The sequence below is a fragment of the Artemia sp. Qi Xiang Cuo genome, chromosome 13, assembly GCF_049724085.1.
Source record: "Artemia sp. Qi Xiang Cuo chromosome 13, ASM4972408v1, whole genome shotgun sequence".
Lineage (NCBI taxonomy): Eukaryota > Metazoa > Arthropoda > Branchiopoda > Anostraca > Artemiidae > Artemia > Artemia sp. Qi Xiang Cuo.
In genome coordinates, this window is record NC_142806.1 from 29,882,927 (window position 1) to 29,907,489 (window position 24,563).

The 24,563-nt window shown below is 34.4% G+C and overlaps 2 protein-coding genes across 2 annotated transcripts in view; one reads left to right on the forward strand and one right to left on the reverse strand.

Moving 5' to 3' along the window:
• The window catches only part of LOC148945166 (pseudouridylate synthase 1 homolog), a 380,996-nt gene that overhangs the window by 239,044 nt on the left and 117,389 nt on the right, over positions 1–24,563 (reverse strand). The gene's annotated exons all lie outside the window — the stretch shown is intronic.
• The window catches only part of LOC148945171 (uncharacterized), an 80,372-nt gene continuing 60,624 nt past the window's right edge, over positions 4,816–24,563 (forward strand). The window contains exon 1 of the mRNA XM_089098565.1: positions 4,816–5,007. Within this exon, the coding sequence (XP_088954691.1) occupies positions 4,819–5,007 (189 nt within the window). The 5' untranslated portion in view covers positions 4,816–4,818. The remainder of the gene's footprint in view (positions 5,008–24,563) is intronic.

The window sequence follows — 24,563 nt, forward strand, 5'->3', positions numbered from 1 at the left end:
CGAAAAAAGTCAGTAGTTTTACTTCAGTTCAGTGGTTGATCTGAGAGATATTACCTTAAATTACCTTACCTTAAATCGCACTTGCCAGCGATAAGGACGAATCCTGTAGACGCTGGTCAATGATGATGGTGGCTCAGCTTATTGGGCGCATCCCAAACTGTACGCCATGGCTTGCTGCACCAATCTTTGTCAACAGCTGACTTGAAGGCTTCAGTATTAGGGGACATGACCGCATTCTGGCTAAGGGAATTCCATAAGCCAACCACACGGTTGGAGAAAAATTTGTTTCGCAGCCTTGTATTAGCGCGTTTCCGGTAGAGCTTTAGGGGGTGCCCTCTTGTTCTTGACGAACTATCTAACTGGAATAAGTCAGGGATGATATCGTGGTTGCAGATCAATTTGAATGTCATCAATACATCTCCTCGCTTACGTCGGTATGTGAGAGATGGTATTTTGAGCCTCTGGAGTCTGGTAGAATATGGCAAATTTTGAAAACCCCTTATGCATTTCGTTGCTCTCTGCTGCACCGATTCCAGAATCGATTGGTCAAGCTTGTTAACTGGCGTGGCAATGGACATCCCAAATTTTAATTTTGGTCGGATCAGGCCCTTTAAGAGCTTAGTAATGACTGTTGGATATCTACTGCAGAACGTTCTCTTTATTATACCGAGAGTTTGGCTGGCTTTGGCTACTGCAGACTGCGTGTGTAAGTTGAATTTGAGCTTGTTATCAACCAAGACTCCCAGATCTTTTTCGCAGTGACTGGTGGTAAGTGGCTGTTTAGAACCACAATTGGATTCCATAAAATACTGGCTGAGAGGGTTGTTTGCTCCAAAGTGTATGACCTTGCATTTCTGGATATTAAATTCTAGTCGCCAGGTTTTTGCCCACGTTGAGAGTGCGTCGAGATCTGCTTGGATGTTTTTGGTACTTTGGGGGTCATAAATCAGACCTATTATTTTGGAATCATCAGCATATAAGCAAATCTTATTCTTTATGATTGAAGATGCATCATTAATATAGATGTTGAATAGAGTTGGGCCCAAAACCGTGCCTTGGGGTACTCCGCTTTCTACATCTGCTGATTCTGAGAAGAAAATTGATCCACCATCCCCAAATACTCTTACCACCTGCTTCCTGTTGGTAAGAAATTGCATCGTCTAATTTATGACTTCATCGTGGAGGCCTATTGCGTGGAGTTTAGAATTTAGCCTCCTATGACATACTTTATCAAACGCTTTCGCTAAGTCTAATAATATCATATCAACTGGGGATCCCGTGTCCATAAGTTCTGTGACATGCTCGTAAGCATCAATGAGGTTAGTATCAACTGATCGACTGGGGTGGAAGCCATGCTGGCTAGGAGATAGTAGCTTGTTCACATTTAGGTGTTCAATAATGGCTGAATTAACTATGCCTTCAAGAAGTTTTCCCACTCCCGAGGTGAGACTAACTGGTCGATAGTTGCTGGCTCCATCTCTGCTGCTTCCTTTATGAACATGTGTAATGTAAGCTTCCTTCCAGTCTTGTGGAATAGATTTAGTATTTAGGGACTTTTTGAATAGTAGGGTGAGAGGATGTGATAGTACTGCATACGTCTCCTTTAAGAGCCGAGGGGGCACTCCGTCAGGTCCTGTTGATTTATTTGGGTTAATCTTCTTTAGTCGAGTCTCTACATCTACTTTAGTAATATTAATGGACGGCATATTTTTTTGAATTTCGTACTGTGGGGGGTCTGGAAGTGGGGCATTATCTGCAACTGTGAATACTGAAATAAACTGCTTATTTAATGCACTAGCTATCTCCCTTGGGTCGCAGATTTTAGATTCATCTTGTACAAGTTAAGCGACAGAATGCCTTCCAGGCTTACCCGATGACGCATACCTCCAAAATTTCTTAGGGTTAGTTTTTTTTGCAGCTGCCACTGATTCCTCATATTTCTCGGTGATATTTCTAGAGAGACTTCTAAGCTGGTTACGCGCCTGCTTATATTTTGTGTAATAGTCAGCCTGGCTTTGATTCTTTGTGTACAGCTTCCAGTATTTCTTTTTTCTGTTCCTAGCCATTTTTATTTCTTTTGTAATATACGGGAGGGTTTTTGGTTTCCTTTTCCATTTTGTAGAAGAGTGATCTTCAATAGCCTTCAGTAATATTCTTTTCGTAGTTGTCCATGACTCTTCCACATCTGTATTCTCAATGAAAGACCAATCACATTGAGTCAGTTCCTGACGAATTAGACTGTAATCAGTGTACACGTTTTTTGTAAATTCTAGTCTTTGGGGATACAGTCTAAAACTGCAACTTATGACAATGTGGTCACTAGCTCCAAATGGTGGTAGGGGCTCGATGCTTATTATAGACTCTTGGTCTTTTGCTAGTAGTAGATCAAGTAGCGAAGGGTTCTGGCTATTTCTATATCTTGTCGGGAAGTTAACTGCCTGGTACAAAGAATAATTAAATAGGCACTCCAGGAATGGTCTTATTAAACTATTTTCAGAAAAACTGAATCCGTTGACCCATTGAATATTTGGGAGATTGAAATCACCAACAATAATTATGTTTCCTCGTAGCTTCATTTTAATATCAATTGAAGCACTCATAGCAAGTAAAGAGGATTCAAGGCTAGGGGCTTCTATACATGCAACCAATGTAAAATGGCCCACAAGGCAGGAGGACAGATATCCACACTTGTTCAATATATGGTTCATAATCTGAATTAATATCTATGCTTCCTACCTTCAGAGAGCTTCGGATGTACACGGCTATTCCTCTTCCTCCTTCTCTTGATAAGTTGGTGACCAAGGTATGGTCGGGTATCTGGATCTGGGTATCTCCAAGAGGAGTGTTGGTCCATTTAAGTTTAATCTCGCAGAAAGCGTAAACGTCTGCTTTTTCTGTCGAAACGGCATATTTTATCTCATGGAGCTTTGACGTTAAACAATCTACGTTACTGAAGACAACTTTCAGACCATTGTTCATCCAATGCGTGCAACTTTTATTCGGGCTATTATCCAGATCATTACATTCCCCAGACTCTATGCTGCTGTGGTTTGAAACACCACTCATGAAAACAGTCTGCTCGGAAAGAATACAGCTTACTGATCTTGCACTGTAAAAAGATTCACTTGATTCATCAATAGTACTAATTTCAACATTAGAAGACACAGGGCTATTTACGCTACTATCTATATTTCTTTGAGAATCATCTAGTTCATTTCCATTGCAGCTGGTGCTGCGGAGGTGGGCACGTTTTTTGGAACAATTCTGTTGCCTCGAATGACTAGGTTTTCTTCACCATTAGCTTGTCGCGCATGAAGTACTTCATATAGCTTTGTTCTCTTTATACGGTCGGCTTTCGAAACATCATTTCTAAACTGAACTTGGCTTGTTCCTTTTCTCTCATATGACTATTGCAGGATCACTTTCTTAATTTTTAATTCATCAACCAAAAAAATAATGGAACTCGCCTTGCGAAAATCCTTTTCATTCCTGGAGTTATTGGGAATGATGAGGTGGCAAACATTTTTACAGCTATCCGTTGTAGTCCGTATTTGTTACATAAGAAGTCATGAATGAATGTCTCATCAATGGGTTGCGGCAATATTCTAAATGCTAGCATATTTAATTTGCGTCTTTGTTTGTCTCTATCTTCAGCGATCAATTTTCTCCCGTGGCTCTCGAGTTGCTGGTTCATTACATCTTTAATAGATTCTACTTGAGATTTGATTAGCTTTTGTAACACATCGGGATTACAACCAGCCCCGGGGGCTTGCTCAAGCGAAGTAATACGAGTCTCCACACCCTTGAACTTGGCATCAATGTCTTTCTTGAACTCTTTTTTAAATTTACTAAATGACTGTTTAACTGCATTCTTGATTTTAATATATAGGTCCTGTCCAGCAGTTGTTGCAGGTTCTAGTGGTTCAAGCATTTTGTTAACTATGGTTTGTATTTCAGCTGCACTAGCACCACTATGGGCGTTACCTTTACAAACAGGACACTTCCATTCGCAGCCTAATCTTGTCATTTTCGTCAGAAGATTATACTCGGGTTTGCTAATTTCAAGGCAATCGATGCAAAGCCATTGTTTACAAATATTACAGTTCATTGCACTAGATTCTTCATTCAGACTCTCATCACAAGCAGCGCAAATGTCTTTGCCTTTTTTTGGGCTTTCTCGAAGCCTTTTTGGTGGCATTCTGCAACTTTCAGGCACTGATATCAAGGTGACACCAAATAAAACGCAAATCAGGTAACAGGTAATAGAACGCAACTTGGATAACAGAATGCAACCAGGAACACTAGAATGCAGCGCCGCTAGGTAGTGTTAGTGTAAAGTCCAAACTTTAGGATAAATTATTGACAAAAATCGAAATAAACTTGACACAATTTGCTGCAAATGATTTGCTCTTGGACGAATAACTCTCGGCAAATACCACTAGAGCACTTGCCACAGTTACTTTCGCCTCTTCTGCTAGCTTTTCGTCTCCTGGCGTTCAAATGAAAGTATTGTACCTCGTTGATCTTCAACACTAAATTTATTGCCTTGACAATTTTTAAGGTAGACAGAATATGGGAAGTGTAATACTCAAATCACCTATTCCCAGCAGTTTAAGGATTAAAATCCCGCTGGTACCAATTCGGCCTCTTGTTTGTTTGCTATTGCTCCCTTCTGCACAAATTATCCACCAAAAATACGCAAAAACGGACGAGCCAACGTATCAATGGTGTTTTTAGTCTTTAGCGTTTGGCAACTGCGCTTTATTGCTGGCTGCAAATTCGGAAGAAGGAGAAGGACGCTGAATTCAGTTTGGAAATATGGTTTTATCACATAGGGAATACGAATTAGCCATTAAATCAGATAATGCTGAAATTCAAAATCTGTTAAATCTTAGAAATACAGTAAAAACTTATTATAGGCAATGTGGTGCTGATCGAGAAATTCAAAATAAATTTGATTCATGGACAGCTGAAAAGAGACACAACAATGTTGTAATTCACAGTTCAGTAAGTACTTAGTCAATTTTATACACATGTACACCTACACGCTAGAAAATTAATAGTTGGGGTGAGAGGGTAGACAAATGGGTCAATATCCCCAAGGCTGCATATTTAGAAGAAATTGGGACAACTTTTAATTCTAGAAATACAAATTTGGTCCATAAAAGTTTTAGTCCTGTCAGTAGATCCATGTTTGTCAAACAAACAAAAAAAAAAGTTTAAAAATTAGGTCAATATCTACAAAATCATATTATTGAGTTAGGAATAAAGTGTATACACCATTCAATGCCTTTTTTATGCTGATTACGAATATAATAAGCATTTCTATCGGAAATGAATTTCAGCCCCCCTATATAGGCTATACCTAACCTAACCCTAAACTGGCCTATATAGGGGGGGCTTAAACTCATTTCAGATAGAAATACTAATTATATTTACAATCAGCATAAAAACAGCCTTCAAATAGTGTATTCACCTTTGTCCTAACTCAATAGCCTAATAAGATTTTATAGATATTGACCCAAAATTACGTAAAACTAAAACCCTCACATCTTGTTACCAAAGAGGAATTGAGAAGAATTGTATATATCAATGAATAGCCATGAATCTTAGCTATGCATCGATAAGATTATTACTAATATTATTCTAGATCAAATGCTTAAAATTATTAGTTTATGGACATACCTCCGAGAACCTCTTTGGAAATACCAATTATCCTATTTTGATGTATATATCCTTTCACTGTTTCAGGTTTTTTTTTACATATTAACAGAAAGCTGATTGTCTGCTAATTCTAAAAATATAACTTTTATTTCTTTATATTGGCTCTATAAATCACAAATGTTATATATAATTTTTCCTTTTCAATTTCATGTCAAAGCAGACCACATCCACATTTCGAATTATGACAACAAATTTCTCCCACCAGGTTGAACCAAGAAGGTAGTTATGTCCTTCCACCCCCTGAGTAGGTGGCTGACAAAAGAGCCCTAAAGACATTGTTTCCACTTCTCCCGATTTTTTGGGAGATCTACTGAATTTCTAATCCATCTCCCAATAAAAAAAGAAGATACCAAATCAACAGAAAACTTAATCCCCGGAAAATAAAAAGTATTCTTTCCCTGTAAAAAATAAAGGATTTCCGGTAATTATGTTGACAAACATTTATGTAACAGGAAGTAACGCATAACATACTAGCTAACATCTTCATTTATTGATTTTTCTCTTGTCTTGTGATGCTGAAGATGCTCATTTCAATTACATTAATATATTACAGGGCAGGTTAGAGTTAGGGATAAACAGGCCAGATAGCATTTAGATCTATACAGTATATTCAGTTTTAGCCATAAGTAGAATAATTGTTCAGATAGACCAAACATAGGTAAATATTATTTGAAAAGTATAGGCTATAACGATTATAAGAAATTATCTTAAAATAAGATATTATAACATAGGTAATTCAATATTTAAATACAGGGGGGGCACTCTCTTCCTGAAATCCTGAAGCCCCTGACAGGTCTGTCAACACCAGAGAAGATGGTAGATTTGGTAGTCTATCTGCCAGTCATCCTAAAGGACATAGTTATCATATTTTCAAACATGCTGAACAAAATGGCTATCTCAAAATTTTCATCTGGTGACTTTGGGAAAAAAAGAGCATGGGAGGGGGCCTAGTTGCCCTCCATTTTTTTGGTCACTTAAAAAGAGCACTAGAACTTTTAATTTCCATTCCAATGAGCCCTCCCACAATATTCTAGGACAACTGGGTCGATACAATCACCCCTGGGAAAAAAAAACAAATAAACACGCACCTGTGATCTTTCTTCTGGCAAAAAATGCAAAATTCCACATTTTTGTAGATGGGAGCTTAAAACCTCTACAGTAGGGTTCTCTGATACGCTGAATATGATGGTGTGATTTTCATTAAGGTTCTATAACTTTTAGGGGGTCTCCCCTCCTTTTTTCAAAAGTCAGCCAAATTTTCTCAGGCACCTAACTTTTGATGGGTAGAATTAAACTTGATGAAACTTATATATTTGAAATCAGCATTAAAATCTGATTCTTTTGATGTATCTATTTGTATCAAAATACCGTTTTCTAGAGTTTCGGTTACCATTGCGCCGGGTCGCTCCTTGCTTACAGCTCGTTACCACGAACTGTTTGATAGTCAAATTGAACTTATTAGCAATAATAAAGAAAATGGCAGAACAATATATAGGCTGGGGGAATTTGCCAGAATTCCTATACAAAATTCTTTTTATTTGTCTTTGCGGTACTTGTCACTTATATAATACACACTCGAGAAGTGAAGTTAGGTGAATGCTAAGGAAATAAAAAAAAAAATGATGAAAATATAATAGTTTAGAAACAGATTTGGGCTATATATTTGCACATCAGGGGGGGGTCGCATAGCAAATGTTAAATACCTACCCAAATTACCAAATAAATACTTAAATAAAATATAGCTACAATTTATTTTCCAACCAAGCCAAAACTGATTATGTGGTATTAAGAAGTTGCTTGACCAGTTTCTTGTCTCATCTTTGCGTCAGTTGCGATCGAAATTCTCGAGTGTGTATTATATAACCGACAAGTGCCAACTTTGTTAACTAAATTTAATTTGTGCATTTGTTCCAGGGAAAGTTTCCAACAGGGTTAGAATTGTCTTGAGGTTTTTCCATGGGGGGAGGGGAAGGGGTAATTTCCCTCTGGATAAAAATGATATTAAATTAGTAAAAAGAACAAGTTTTCTTTTCAGCTGAAAGTAAAGTGCAAAATAAAAACTTAAAACAAACAGAAATTGTTTTGTATATGAGTGGGGTTGATTCCTTCTCAATACTTTGCTCTTTACGCTAAAGTTAAGCTTTTTGTCTCAATTCCTCAAGAACAGCTTCTGAAACTCCAAAGTCATTTAATTAGAATAAGAAGTATATTTTGTAAGTTCTGAAGTACGTTAGCGTCAAGAGCAAGGTAATGAGGAGGGGGCAACCCGCCTAAAATATGTGATAATTTATGTTGGAGTTATTGTAGGTTGCCTTGGAGCTTGATTGCAGCTATTGCTGCAACTATGATTAGCCTAATTTTTCTGTGATATGTGAGGCTAATAATAACTTAGCATTGGCTTAATAATGGCTTCGCTTTACGTATAGACAGTATTTTATTGTATGCTGTGTAAATAAGATAAGATAAGATAAAATTTATTCATAATCAATTGATCATACAAGAAAATACATTAACATAGTTTTGTACAATACATTAACAATACTAAACATAGTTTTGGTTAGAGGTTCAATTTCTTCACTCAAGATAAAACATGTAGCCTATTTGAGGAACTGAGCTTAATCTAAGCCCATAATCTAGGCAATCCACTTTACACAATAAAGCTCTTGGGATAATACATCAATCATAAAATATTTACACAGTTAAATCTCATCATAAACATGATCACACATAAAAAAAAAACCATTTTTAATAAAACAAATTTACATGTAATCAAAATACACATATATGTTTTAGTCAGAAAAGATTGCAAGAAAAGATGCAAGAAAAGATTTGAAAAGTAATCAGATGATTTGAAAAGCAATCCGAAATTAGTTTTTTTCAAATAAAAATAATTACATTTAACAAAAAGATAATAATATAAAACGATAATTCTTCAGACGGAATTGTGTACAAAAATATTTCCTGGGAGATTTTCAGCAATGATTGAATTGTCTGGGAGTAATTTGTGAACTTAAGTTTTGGGATCACATACAAAAATAAACCATTTATAATCAAAAAATAACATGTAATCCAAATACGCATACATGTTGCAGTGGGCGCTACAAGAAAAGGGATTAAACAAAACTAATCCTGGCATTTTTCAAGTTGATGTAAATTGTAAATCTATTTGTGTAAAAATAAGTCCAAACTTTCTTGATAGGAAAATGGAAAAATTCATGACGAAAATAAAACGGAAAATTTACTGAAAAAAAGAAAATAAATTTACAAACAATATGAGGATTGTTGGTAAATGTCCAGATTCTTTATTTGCCCAAGTTTTTAATAAAACATATTTTTAAAATTTTGTATTAATCGTCACTTGTAAATACTCTGCTAAATATAAAAAAAAAAAAAAAAAAAAAATGAGTTGCACGAAGCTGTAAGATTGTAGCCAAAGTAAGGTATCTAGTAGGCAAAACCAGCAAAGAAAATTTTAATGCCAGTCTTTTTTTTTCTTTTTTTGATAAAAAAAAACTTGGGCAAAAATTCATTTAAAATGTAATTAAACAACTGTATGCTTGGATAATGTGACCAGAGTACTAATAACTAACCAAATTAAAAATTTAATATTTAGAAAGAACGAAAAACATTTAAAAGGCACAGAGTAGGGTTCCCCCTTTCCCCTGGGTCTGCTAGTGTGAAATATTCAGTATAAAAAAAAAGAGTGAAAAAGAAAACCTTCAGACAAAGCCAATAAACAGTGATCTTAAAATGTAAAAATATGGAGGAATAAAAAAAAGGAGAAGAAAAAAGTTTTAGCTATTGGTTGGGATGTGGATTTAATTTGGAGGATTATGAATAGTGAAACAAGGGGCAGGTAAAAATATGTGTCCGATGCCCTTACAAATTTAAGAAATGGCTTTGGGTATTTATCCAAAAGCGTCTTGGGTATGCAACAGTAATGCATGTGTTTATCACATTCAAGATTGCTGCACGATACCCAAAAACTGCGCTTTGCACCTTGACCGTATATTTCTTTGCAATAAATGCAAATCCACTGGTCATCTTCACCGTTAGTCACTAAGTATATAAGATTAATGAAAAAAAAACTTGTCATATTCCTCTTCAAAAAAACTTAATGCGGTCATATCCAAAGTATGGCAGCCTCACCCAAGAACAAAAGATATTTAATTACCGTCTGTCACGGGCTAGAAGGGTGATGGAAAATGCATTTGGGATAATGTCCATGAAATTTAGAATCCTCAAAAGTAGTGTCAATTGCAAGCTGGAAACAATAGACCTTATAGTGAAAACCACTTGTACCTTGCATAACTTTTTTTTAGGATCTAATTTTTCAAGACATAACTTCACCACCCTTGTTGACTAGAACATATATGGGCAAATTATTTCAGAGTCTTAGTGCAACGACTCTTGCCTGCGGCAGCCAGACATTTATCCAGCGATTTCTCATCTAAAAATGCTATCCTAGTAAGAAATACCTACAAGGAATATTTTACTGGTCCTGGATTTGTTCCATGGCAGGATCAGTCGTGCATAATGGGATATATTAGATTCAGTCAGTCAAAATTTTTTTCTCTTTCCAGTTTGCAATTGAGGCTATTTCTATAAAACATGTAGGTTAAGTCAAAGTTATTAACATGGTATTGTTTTGGGATTGGGGTAAATACTGGAATATCATCTTAGTACAATTTGGTTTTTAATGATTAGCATTAATTAAAGATAACAGTGCTAGATAATCTTGAGAAATAGAAAAAAAATAATAGATGAAAATTGTCTTTCTAGAACTAAAACTATTTTGGATAAAAAACCCATTTGTTTATTAAATTTTTTTTTTTTTTCATGGGTTCATTGTGGCAATGTTGCATTTATCTTAAAAAAACTAATTTTGTTGTTATTATTTCTCAAATATATTTAAGAAGTTATTTAAATATAACGTTTTGTTCAACCCCAACTCCCCAATCAGATTCAAAGCCTGTTTTGGATTCATTTTGAAATTGAAGACATTTGCCACTGAACAAGTAATGTTTCTTAAGCAATACACTTTTTTCCTTTTTTATTTTTATTTACTTGCTTAACTGAGGACACCTCCTAAACTCCATAAAGTAAAAACCTCAAGACGTTTCTTTCTTATTCCCCTTTTTTTTCCAGCACTAAAACAGGCACAGAAAGATATCAAAATTACAATATTTATTTCAAAAATTTGGAAAGAAAGAAAAAATTATCCAAATATTTTTTCAACAATAGCCATTCTATCTGTGCTAGTAATCTCCTTTTCTTAAGTGTCTACTTTATTCTTGTCTTCCATAGTTTTTAGTACTATTTTAATTAGTGTTTTGGTAACATATCACATATACCGGACTAGACAGGATCGTTTCTCCTATTAATGTTATTTAATTTTTGTATTGCATAGTTTTTGGTTTGCTTTAATGATTATTTGTTCTTTTTGGGTCTAATTTTTCTTGTTCTGTAATTACATTCAAATTGATAAAAGAGTTTATAGACATTTGTAAGTGACCCTATTCAGTCACTTGCACAATAGTTCTTCCTTAGGAGGGATGATCGACAATCTATCAACAGTTGTTTAGTGTTTCTTAAAAAGTTATGCTAGCTTTGAATATAACAGAGACAATATGTCTTGTCTTTAATCTAATTAGACATGGCTCTTCAGTTTTTCATTATTTCCATCAAGTTGATTTAATTCAGTTTTCTTCTTCTTCTTGTCCTTTGTTTTTTTGTTTCTTTTTGTTTACTTTAATTAATTTTAATTACTAAATGTACTTGTTTTTGGCATCACTGCCCTTTACTTTCTACAAACATGTGTACTGATTCTACTATAATGTCAAAATAAATAAAAAAGTTATCTCTCTTATATAAGTATCTTAAGTGTCAAAAACAGCAATAAGATTACCTACCACACATGATATATTAGGACCTTGACCTGATCAAATCCAACCACATCCAATTGAGGAAGCCATATTCGAATCAATCAACAAAAATTTTTGTAGAAGTAACTTACGACATATAACGCTTATAATTTAGTTTTGATAAGCATAATACGAGTTTATTTTAGTAGTTTATTTTAAAAAAAGAAAAAAAGCACAATTACTCAAGCTTATCAAGCTCTTGTTCAAAAACCTCCAGAATAGCTTTCTGAATACGGATTTGGCTATTCAAGGGAAGGCCATCCAATTTTTTGGCAAGCGTGCAACAAAATCTATAATTTCTTGACTCTTCCCACTTATACTTTTTATTGATCCTAGTTTCAAGAAACTGCTTGACAACAGACATGGTATGTTGTACATCTACTGTCTGTTGTAATTCTTCTGTTGCAGTGGGGAGTCTTTTTCTTTTATTGTGAGAGTTGGAGGTGGAAGTAGATGAAGAGGTTGGAGTGGAGGTTCTTGGGTTATTGGGAGGTTAAAGCGTTATTGGGAGTGTTGGAGGTGGAAGTAGGTGAGGACTTTGGAGTAGATTCAAGGTGAACAAATGTGGTTGGAATAGGAGAATAAATTGGGGTTGGTGAAGGATTTGACACACTTGGGATTTGAGATTATGAAGGAGGATTTGGGGGATGGGGAAAGATTTCACATGAGGAGTTTGAATTTGATATTTGGAGGATTGGGGGAAGATTTCACATGAGGAGTTTGAGTTTGATATTGGGCGGCTTGGGGGCGGGGGGAATATTTCTGCGTAGGTTTGGGATCATGGGCGGCGCTGAGGCCGGGCACAGAGTCTACATGAGTAGTTTGATATTTGGAGGAGTGAGGATTATCTGAGTAGAGGTTTGATGTTGAGCTTCATCACTTGAAGTGGTGGTGGGTATTTCTGCAATTCCATCATCTCCAGAGAGCTGAATAATGACTGTCTCTTCAGTATATGCCAGATTCCCTGATGTCGTGCAAGACAAAGTAAGTTGAAAATATTTCCATTTACACTACAAAGCACATATATTTTTAGTTTTTAACCCTATCTGTAGCTATCTTTGAAAACCAGAAAATTAAACAGTCTAATTTTTTTCACAGAAAGTAAACAGAACAGAATAAAGATACAAATGGTTGGTAGTTTTTTGAGGATTAATAGGAATTAATAGACTTGCAATCTGTATTATTAGAATAAAAACTCCATAATATTAAATGCAGATCTTTTGACACCATGTATTAAATATATTCTACAAAAAAATTATTACGGGCAAATATTTTGAAACTATAGAACAATCTATTTTGACGCCATTTCCTTCTGAACTTTCTTTTCAAGCTTGGTCAGGGGCGAATCCAGGATTTTTTGTGTGGAGGGGGGTGGGGCAAAATAGGTTGATCCAATAAAAAAAATTTAGGGGGGGGGTAAAATAGGTTGATCCAATAAAGTTGCATTAGGAGCAAGTTTAATTAATGTAAACTTGAGTTAATTAATAAATTAACACTACATTTGACTCTGCGGGGGGCACCCCCCCCCCAAAATGCCCCGGAGCGTGGTGAATTTTTAACGCATATAAAGTCTTTTTCATAAAAAGCTAACGTAATATTTTTAAATTAAAGGTTATTTATGAAAGTATAATTATATATATTTCCAAAATACTATTAGAGTATATAATATATCTAAATTTGATACTTTGTTAGATTAGAGAATTAATAAAAAAATAAAAAAGTTAAAAACTAATTAATAAATACTTGTAAATAAATGGAAAATGAAAAAAAACAAACAAAGACAGAGGGTTGATGTTGTATTTAAATTAGTCCAGGGAGAAAAATAAAAACTTACATGGACAAGGTGACTCACAAATCAGTAAAATGTCTATAGCAACATACAACCAATTTAACATAGAGACAGGAGCCCTTTTTAGTTTATCACATATATCAGGCACCAGGAAAAAAGGCAATAAACTATTTTGAAACCTCTCAGTAAGAGCATTGATTAGTGATTAAGTTAGTATGGGTGAGGTGGCTATGCAGGGGAACAGTATCTGGGGTTATGAAATTCATTGAAAATATCCTCAATATGCATATTGAAATGATGGACTTAACAAAACGCAAGCAAATACTGTCCCTTTATTTCTTGGTGGATTTATGATTAGGTTTCATCTTTGGACTGGAGTAATGTATTACCCATCTTTTTTAACTTTTTTATTTTATTTTAGTTATGCCGTCTCCACCAGCTTGAAATTCTCTAGTCTAAGTGTTAATTATAAATTTTTCTAAATGTTAAATTTAATTAAACAATTCCATGAAATAGATATAAATGAACGCTTTGAAATGAAACGAAAATATTTCTTTCTATATAAATACACACACTTTATGTTTATTAACAATAAATGAAAAACGTGAGTCTTACCATCGGGGATTATGATGATTCAAGAGAAATCGCATTGACTTAAGGTGAGGCCACTTTGAAAATCCCCAATCTTCGCCACCATCCCCACTTCTTTTGTTTTGTTGTGCATTAAGCTTCTTGAAAAATTTATTTCTCAGATACCTCCTGGTATTTTTGCACCATTCAACTGAAAACAAAAATGTTATAATAAATTGAAGGTCCTTAGTAGATTGTTAATACATTGCTGAAGCTGGAACTAATAAACAGTACTGAGGTCTACTGCTCATAAAGGGGTATGACGGATGAGTAAATCTTCAATAATTAGAGGTGACTGCACACAAATATTAACATTAAAATGTCAACAAAATATTTTAGGATAAAGTACAGTCATCATATATGTGAAAATGATCAATAAGTTTTCAATAAAATATTTTAGGATAACATGCAGTCATCATCTATAGGAAAAATACTTTCCAATCACAATAATCATTCAAAGATTTGATAAAATCATCAGATGCAACACATCTCTAATCAACTGCAAATGTAACATAAAGCAAAACTAAGAAAAACTTGAATTCCTCTACAGTTTGAAAAATTGGGCTTCTTGAAAAAATTTATTACTTTGCAACCTTAAATAAAAAGAATATAATCAAAACAAAATTCTATTTTGCAACCAAAAAATTCTAGATACATTTAAATTGCAAGCAATACCCTATTATTTGAAAATAGCTAGCATGCAAAAAAAAAAAAAAATGCATGCAAGACAAAGAATTAAAAGGAGACAAAAAAGTTAGTTGGGAACCACCTGTCTTTTGGCATTCTTATTTGGACGAAGAGCAAGACGTCAATATAGCAATGTTAAAAATTTGAAATTACATACAAAATAGAAATTATTTTCAAGCAGTTTTTTTTAAGTAACCAGACTGAATTTATGCCATTTTTGCTAAATTGTATATTGAAACTCTATTGCCTGACTATCATTCTGTGAGTATCTAAATAAAGCTATTGATTATTATTTTGTCTTTATTTGTATAATCAGATCCAAGAAAGAAAGGAAATGAACAAAGCTACACTTATGTATCTGTTTTCTTTAGACAGACTGAAGGGGCAAACCTCCAAGCTTTGACAAATCCAATCTTACTTTTGGCTCCTTTTCAAAGGGGACTTTCTTTTGATTGTTTTCCATCCAACTAAAAGCCGTAGGGGCAGCATCAGGTACAAGTGACCTTCCTCTTAGTCTACATACATAGCGGGAAATCATGCAGCTCTACACTGACAAAGAAACACATGGTAAATATATAATATGGACTATACATTTGGGAAAGGTTGGGTTCAAATTGAAGGTATAGATGCATTGTTGATCCTCTACATAAGGAAACATGTTAAGAAAATAATACTTCATAATATGAAGAATAATCCTAGTTAACATATTCTGAAGGGGAAGAACCTTTATCTTCAATTCTTTCCTTGTTTTTCTAAGAAATTCATGAATTTCTTAGAACATATGGTAAAATTCTACTTTAGTTACTTTTGGCTATCTTGGAAAGGAGTTGGGTTAGGAAAATGAAACTTTCAGGGATGGATGTACATGCTAAGGTTTGTCCCGGGAAGGTACTTTGAAGTACCTCCCTCCACTCATCCCCCCCTCTATATAATGGTAAATTACTGCACATTATTAGTTGTTTTTAACTCATATTTCATCCTATATTACTATCATAAATATAAATCACTGCTTACCTTACACAACTTCTGCTTTTAACCATGTTCATTAAAATATATTCCAAAATTCTTTTTAAATCCTAAGCCATTTAATTTTCAACCCATGCTGACTTTCTTTATTGTATATCAAACCAGGTTTGTTGTGATGTCACACTTGACTTATCAGATACCCTTACCCTTAAGGGTAGTAGGCAAATGCCAAACAACTCTGTTGATAGGACCATTTAAACTGTATTAATTAGGGAAAGGATTTCACAAGAGAAATCAGTAAAAATAACCTAATCCTTTTTAGAGGACAAATTATGTCATAGGAAGATGTTTTTGAAATTCCCCTTCCACCCAAACTTAAAATTTTCTAAAATTCTGCTTTAGAAGCTTTAAAATATTTCTAAAGTACTAAAAGATAGATTACTAAAAACATCAGAATCAACTTCAGAGGACACGTTATCTCACGGGAAGAGGTTTTTGAAATCACCCTTCCCCCCAAACTAAAATTTTTCTAAAATTCTACTTTAGAAGCTTTTAAAATATTTCTAAAGTACTAAAAGATACAGTGCTAAAAACATCAGAATCGACTTCAGAGGACACATTATATCACGGGAATATGTTTTTGAAATCCCCCTCCCCCCAAACTCAAAATTTTTCAAAATTCTACTTTAGAAGCTTTTAAAATATTTTAAATATTTCTAAAGCGCTAAGACATAGAGCGCTACAGACATCAGAATCAACTTTAGAAGACAATTTATGTCATGGGAAGATGTTTTTGAAATCTCCCTTCCCCCCAAACTAAAAATTTTCCAAAATTCTACTTTACAAATATTTCTAAAGTGCTAAGACATAGAGTGCTAAAAACATCAGAATCGACATCAGAGGACACGTTATATCAACGGAAGAGTTTTTATAAATACCCCTTCCCCCCGAACTCAAAATTTTCCAAAATTATACTTTTGTAGCTTTTTAAATATTTCTAAAGCACTAAGACATAGAGTGCTAAATACATCAGAGTTGACTTCAGAGGACACGTTATATCACGGGAAGAGGTTTTTAAAATTCCCCTTCCCCCAATCTCAAAATTTTCTAAAATTCTGCTTTAGGAGCTTTTTAAATATTTCTAAAGCACTAAGACATAGAGTGCTAAAAACATCAGAATCGACTTCAGAGGACACATTATATCACGGGAAGAGGCTTTTAAAATCCCCCTTCTCCCCAAACTCAAAATTTTATAAAATTCTACTTTAGGAGCTTTTTAAATATTTCTAAAGCGCTAAAACAGAGTGCTACAGGAAGAGGTTTTGAAAATCCTCCTTCCCCCCAAACTCAAAATTTTCCAAAATTCTACTTTAGAAGGTTTTTTAAATAATTCTAAAGCTCTAAGACATAAAGCGCTGCAAATATCAGAATCGACTTCAGAGGAAAAATTATGTTATGGGAAGATGTTTTTGAAATCCCCCTTCCCCCAAACTCAAAATTTTCCAAAATTTTACTTTCAAGGATTTTTTCAATAGTTCTAAAGCGCTACAAACATCAGAATCAACTTTAGAGGACAAATTATGTTATGGGAAGATGTTTTTGAAATCCCCCTTCCCCCCAAACTCAAAATTTTCCAAAATTCTACTTTAGAAGCATTTAAAATATTTCTAAAGCACTAATAGATAGAGTGCTAAAAACATAAGAATCAACTTCAGAGGACACGTTATATCACGGGAAGAATTTTTGTAAACCACCCTTCCCTCCAAACTCAAAATTTTCCCATGTTCTACTTTAGAAGCTTTTTTAAATATTTCTAAGGCGCTAAGACATAGAGCGCTACAAACATCAGAATCAACTTTAGAGGATAAATTATGTTATGGGAAGATATTTTTGAAAACCCCCTTCCCCCCTAACTCAAAATTTTCTAAAATTCTACTTTAGAAGCTTTTAAAAAATTTCTAAAGCACTAATAGATAGAGTGCTAAAACATCAGAATCGACTTCAGAGGACACGTTATATCACGGGAAGAGGTTTCGAAAATCCCCCTTCCCCCAATCTCAAAATTTTCTAAAATTCTGCTTTAGGAGCTTTTTTAATATTTCTATAACACTAATAGATAGAGTTCTAAAAACATCAGAATCGACTTCAGAGGACATTTTATTTCACGGGAAGATGTTTTTGAAATCTCCCTTCCCCCCAAACTCAAATTTTTCCAAAATTCTACTTTAGAAGCTTTTTAAATATTTCTAAAGTACTAAAAGATACAGTGCTAAAAACCTCAGAATCGACTTCAGAGGACACATTATATCACGGGAAGATGTTTTTGAAATCCCCCCTCCCCCCAAACTCAAAAATTTTCAAAACTCTAGAAGCTTTTAAAATATTTAAAATATTTCTAAAGCACTACAACATAGAGCGCTACAGACATCAGAATCAACTTCAGAGGATAATTTATGTCATGGGAAGATGTTTTTGAAATCCCCCTTCCCCCCAAACTCAAAATTTTCCAAAATTCTACTTTAGAAGCTTTTTAAATATGTATAAATCTCTCAGACATAGAGGGCTAAAAACAACAGAATCTACTTCATAGGACAAGTTAGATCACGGGAAGAGGTTTTTGAAATCCCCCTTCCCCCCAAACTCAAAATTTTCCAAAATTCTACTTTAGGAGCTTTTTAAATATTTCTAAATCGCTAGAACATAGAGCGCTACAAATATCAGAATTATTTTTAGAGGACAAATTATGTTATGGGAAGATGTTCTTGAAATCCTCTTTCCCCCCAACCTCTAGATTTTCCAAAACTCTACTTTAGAAGCTTTTTTAAGTATTTCTAAAGCGCTAAGATATAGAGCGCTCCAAACATCAGAATCAACTTTAGAGGACAAATTATGTTATGGGAAGATATTTTTGAAGTCTCCCTTCGCCCCAAACTCAAAATTTTCCAAAATTCTACTTTAGAAGCTTTTTAAATATTTCTAAAGCACCAATAGATAGAGTGCTAAAAACATCAGAATCGACTTCAGAGGACACGTTATATCACGGGAAAAGCTTTTAAAATCCCCCTTCCCCCCAAACTCAAAATTTTCTAAAACTCTACTTTAGAAGCTTTTAAAATATTTCTAAAGCGCTAATAAATAGAGCGCTAAAAACACCAGAATAGACTTCAGAGGACACTTTATATCATGGTAAGAGGTTTTGAAATCCCCCTTCCCCCCAAAAGCAAAAATTTCCGAAATTATAATTTATAAGCTTTGAATATGTTTCTAAAGCACTAATAGATAAAGCGCTATAAATAACAGAATCGACTTAAGAGGAGAAGTTACGTCATGGAACGATGTGTTTTAAATCCTCCTTTGCCCCAAACTCAAAATTTTCCAAAATTTCACTTTAGAAGCTTTTTTAAATATTTCTAAAGCGCTAAGACATAGAGCGCTACAAACATCGGAATCGACTTCAGAGGACAAATTATAAAAGTTTTCTTGCGAGGATGCAAAGGTTAGCTGAAAGGAGATTTGATAGCGGGAGGAGGGGGAGGGCGGGGGCGGTGGTCAGCAACCTGGTCGCGGTGCCCCTGCTTATACTAATCTAAGCTGACCATTTCGTTGCAACGTGTTGCACCAGAATAATACTCTAAATTCGGTTGATAAATTGCCTATCTAACAAATTTGTCTGAGTTAGGTTACGTATTTAAAGTATGCTATGATTTACCCCCCACCCCCTAATGTGCAAATATATAGCCCAAATTTGTTTTCCATTGCTATAACTCACAAATTTATAAAGGTCATTAAAAGTTTTAGAAATCCCCTTTCCCATTAAGCCCAGTCTCCCTACATACTCTAAAATCTGGTTGATAATTTGAAAAGCCTTGTTTTCCATGGGGGTATTTTTTTGGGGGGAGGGGGGATTTTCCCTGAGGGTATTTCCCGTGGGGGGGGGCATTTTCCGCGGGGAGGTATTTTCCGGGGGGCTTTTCCGGCGGGTATTCGCCAAGTACCACAAATTTGATGGTAAGAGTTTTATTAAAATCTTTTACTTTTAGGGGTTGTTTCCCCTTTTACGAAACTCAGACAAATTTGTTAGACAGGCAATTTATCAACCAGATTTTAGAGTATTATTCCGGTGCAACATGTTGCAATGAAATGGTCAGCTTTGATAAGTATAAGCAGGGGCACTGTGAGCAGGTTGCTGACCACTGCCCCCGCCCTCCCCCTCCCCCCGCTATCAAATCTCCTTTCAGCTAACCTTTGCACCCTTGAAAGAAAATTTCTATATAAGTTCCAACAGTTTTTACATATTTTAAATTGCAGATGTAAAAAAGAAAAGCAAAATTTTTCAATATTATAGGATCAAGCTATTTGAATATGTTTTATGTGGTTACTCAACTCAAAATGTAAAGAGGTTTCCCAAAAAAATAATCAAGACGAATATAGATTATTTGGTACTTGTGCATTATAAATAACCCACCGCTATAGACTGTACAAGGAAACCAGACGTGATTTCTTATTGCGTTTACAATATTTAAACTGTTGTTTTTTTTGGGTTTCGGGAGGGAAAAAGGCACCTGGGTTAGGTTACATATTTAATATATGCTATGATTTACCCCCCATCCACTAATGTGCAAATATAAAGCCCAAATTTCTTTCTAAACTATTATATTTTCATCCTATTTTATTTCATTAGCAGTAACCAAACTTAACTTCTTTCGTGTATAGTGGTGGGTTGTTTATAATGCACAAGTACCGAATAATCTATAGTCAAATATGTACTTCTGCCCTCTCTCTCCCCCTCCCTATTTACACTTTAATAACGTCTCGTCGCTTCAAGAATGAAGATTGCTATACTAAACTATTTGGACAAAAACATTTTAATTGCTTTAAGAACAAATGGGGTTAGATACCGTAAATTGCCAAATTTTCTGTTACAATGTTTTAAACATTAATTAGTAAATAATACCCATAAAAAACAAATTAGTTGGGGTTATAAAGCTCCGATATATATATTTCATGAAATGGTGCATTCTCGAGGAGATTGAATATTTTTTTTTGAAATAGTGCTCTGCCAGATTTCCTTCCATATGTTCTTCTTTTCTGTCATATCTGGGTATATTGTCTCGAACTTCATGCCAGTGTCTTTTGATGTTTTGTGTGTGAGCACCTGTTGCAGGGTCAACAAAATTTATACTGTGGTTGACGCATAAATATTGATAGCCCTGGCTAGCCAGGCAATCGTAGGCCCTCCAACAGTTGCTGATAATTGTTGTCCCTGGCAGGATTTGGTTTTGGATAATTCCCAACAACATGGCACCGCTTCTATCTGGCACAGAAACCATGAATGAATTACCAGTTCCTCGCTCTATTCCACCAAATACCCATTTACCCTTGATGCAAATATCCTAGTGTTGAGCCTATATGGTTGACCCAACGATTCCGCTTGTTTAGTCACAGGTTGCATAAATTTAACTTTGGAAGAAATTTTGAGTTTGGGGGGAAGGGGGATTTCAAAAATATCTTCCTATAACATAATTTATCCTCTAAAGTTGATTCTGATGTTTTTAGCGCTCTGTGTCTTTGCACTTTAGAAATATTTAAAAAAACTTCTAAAGTAAAATTTTTAGTTTGGGGGGAAAGGAGATTTTCAAAACCTTTCCCCGTGATATAACGTGTCCTCTGAAGTCGATTCTGATGTTTTTAGCACTCTATCTATTAGTGCTTTAGAAATATTTTAAAAGCTTATAAAGTAGAATTTTGGAAAATTTTGAGTTTGGGGGGAAGGGGGATTTTCAAAACCTCTTCCCGTGATATAACTTGTCCTCTGAAGTCGATTCTGATGTTTTTAGCACTCTATCTATTAGTGCTTTAGAAATATTTTAAAAGCTTCTAAAGTAGAATTTTGGAAAATTTTGAGTTTGGGGGGAAGGGGATTTTCAAAACCTCTTCCCGTGATATAACGTGTCCTCTGAAGTCGATTCTGATGTTTTTAGCACTTTATCTATTAGTGCTTTAGAAATATTTTAAAAGCTTCTAAAGTAGAATTTTGGAAAATTTTGAGTTTGGGGGGAAGGGGGATTTCAAAAACATCTTCCCATAACATAATTTATCCTCTAAAGTTGATTCTGATGTTTGTAGCGCTCTATGTCTTAGCGCTTTATAACTATTGAAAAAAGCTTCGAAAGTATAATTTTGGAAAATTTTGAGTTTGGGGGAAGGGGGATTTCAAAAACATCTTCCCATAACATAATTTTTCCTCTGAAGTCGATTCCGATATTTCTAGCGCTCTATGTCTTAGCGCTTTAGATATATTTAAAAAACCTTCTAAAGTAGAATTTTGTAAAATTTTGAGTTTGGGGGGAAGGAGGATTTTTAAAACCTCTTCCCGTAGCACTCTATGTTTTTGCGCTTTAGAAATATTTAAAAAGCTCCTAAAGTAGAATTTTAGAAAATTTTGAGTTTGGGGAGAAGGGGGATTTTAAAAGCCTCTGCCCGTGATATAACGTGTCCTCTGAAGTCGATTCTGATGTTTTTAGCACTCTATCTATTAGTGCTTTAGAAATATTTTAAAAGCTTCTAAAGTAGAATTTTGGACAACTTTGAGTTTGGGGGGAAGGGAGATTTCAAAAACATCTTCCTATGACATAAATTGTCCTCTAAAGTTGATTCTGATGTCTGTAGTGCTCTATGTTGTAGCACTTTAGAAATATTTAAAATATTTTAAAAGCTTCTAAAGTAGAATTTTGAAAAATTTTGAGTTTGGGAGGAGGGGGATTTCAAAAACATCTTCCCATGATATAATGTGTCCTCTGAAGTCGATTCTGATGTTTTTAGCACTGTATCTTTTAGTACTTTAGAAATATTTTACAAGCTTCTAAAGTAGAATCTTAGAAAATTTTGAGTTTGGGGGGACGGGTGATTTCAAAAACCTCTTCCCCTGATATAACGTGTCCTCTGAAGTCTATTCTGATGTTTTTAGCACTCTATCTTTTAGCGCTTTAGAAATATTTTAAAAGCTTCTAAAGTAAAATTTTGGAAAATTTTGAGTTTGGGGGGAAGGCTGATTTTAAAAACCTCTTCCTGTGAAATAAAGTGTCCTCTGAAGTTTATTCTGATGTTTTTAACGCTATATCTCTTAGTGTTTTAGAAATATTTTAAAAGCTTCTAAAGAAAAATTTTGGAAAATTTTGAGTTTGGGGGGAAGGGGGATTTCAAAAACCTCTTCCCATAACATAATTTATCCTCTAAAGTTGATTCGGATGTTTGTAGCACTCTATGTCTTAGCGCTTTAGAACTATTGAAAAAAGCTTTGAAAGTAAAATTTTGTAAAATTTTGAGTTTGGGGGAAGGGGGATTTCAAAAACATCTTCCCATAAAATAATTTTTCCTCTGAAGTCAATTCCGATATTTGTAGCGCTCTATGTCTTAGCGCTTTAGAAATATTTAAAAAACCTTCTAAAGTAGAATTTTGGAAAATTTTGAATTTGGGGGGATGAAGGATTTTCAAAACCTTTTCCCGTAGCACTCTATGTTTTAGCGCTTTAGAAATATTTAAAAAGCTCCTAAAGTAGAATTTTAGAAAATTTTGAGTTTGGGGAGAAGGGGGATTTTAAAAGCCTCTTCCCGTGATATAACGTGTCCTCTGAAGTCGATTCTGATGTTTTTACCACTCTATGTCTTAGCGCTTTAGAAATATTTAAAAAGCACCTAAAGCAGAATTTTAGAAAATTTTGAGATTGGGGGGAAGGGGGATTTTAAAAACCTCTTCCCGTGATATAATGTTTCCTCTGAAGTCGATTCGGATATTTTTAGCACTCTATGTCTTAATGCTTTAGAAATATTTAAAAAGCTCCTAAAGCAGAATTTTAGAAAATTTTGAGATTGGGGGGAAGGGGGATTTTAAAAACCTCTTCCCGTGATATAACGTGTCCTCTGAAGTCGATTCGGATGTTTTTAGTTCTCTATGTCTTAGTAATTTATAAATTTTTAAAAAAGTTTCTAAAGTAAAATTTTGGAAATTTTGAGTTTGGGGGGACGGGAGATTTTAAACACATCTTCCCATGATGTGATGTGTCCTCTGAGGTGGATTCTGATGTTTATAGTTCTCTATGTCTTAGCGCTTTAGAAATATTTAAAATATTTTAAAAGCTTCTAAAGTAGAATTTTGAAAAATTTTGAGTTTGGGGGGAGGGGGATTTCAAAAACATCTTCCCGTTATATAATGTGTCCTCTGAAGTTGATTCTGATGTTTTTAGCACTGTATATTTTAGTAATTTATAAATATTTTAAAATCTTCTAAAGTATAATTTTATAAAATTTTTAGTTTGGGGGGAAGGGTGATTTCAATAACATCTTCCCGTGATATAATGTGTCCTCTGAAGTCAATTCTGATGTTTTTAGTACTCTATCTTTTAGTACTTTAGAAATATTTTAAAAGCTTCTAAAGTAGAATTTTAGAAAATTTTAAGTTCAGGTGGAAGGGGAATTTCAAAAACATCTTCCTATGACATAATTTGTCCTCTAAAAAGGATAAGGTTATTTGTACTGATCTCTCTTGTGAAATCCTTTCCCTAATTAATACAGTTTAAATGGTCTTATCAACAGAGTTGTTTGGCATGTGCCTGCTACCCTTAAGGGTAAGGGTATCTGGTAAGGCAAGTGTGACATCACAACAAACCTGGTTTGATATACCATAAAGAATGTCAGCATGGGTTGAAAATTAAATGGCGTAGGATTTAAATAGGATTTTGGAATATATTTTAATGAACAAGGTTAAAAGCAGAAGTTGTGTAATGTAAGGAGTGATTTATATTTATGATAGTAATATAGGATGAAATATGAGTTAAAAACAACTA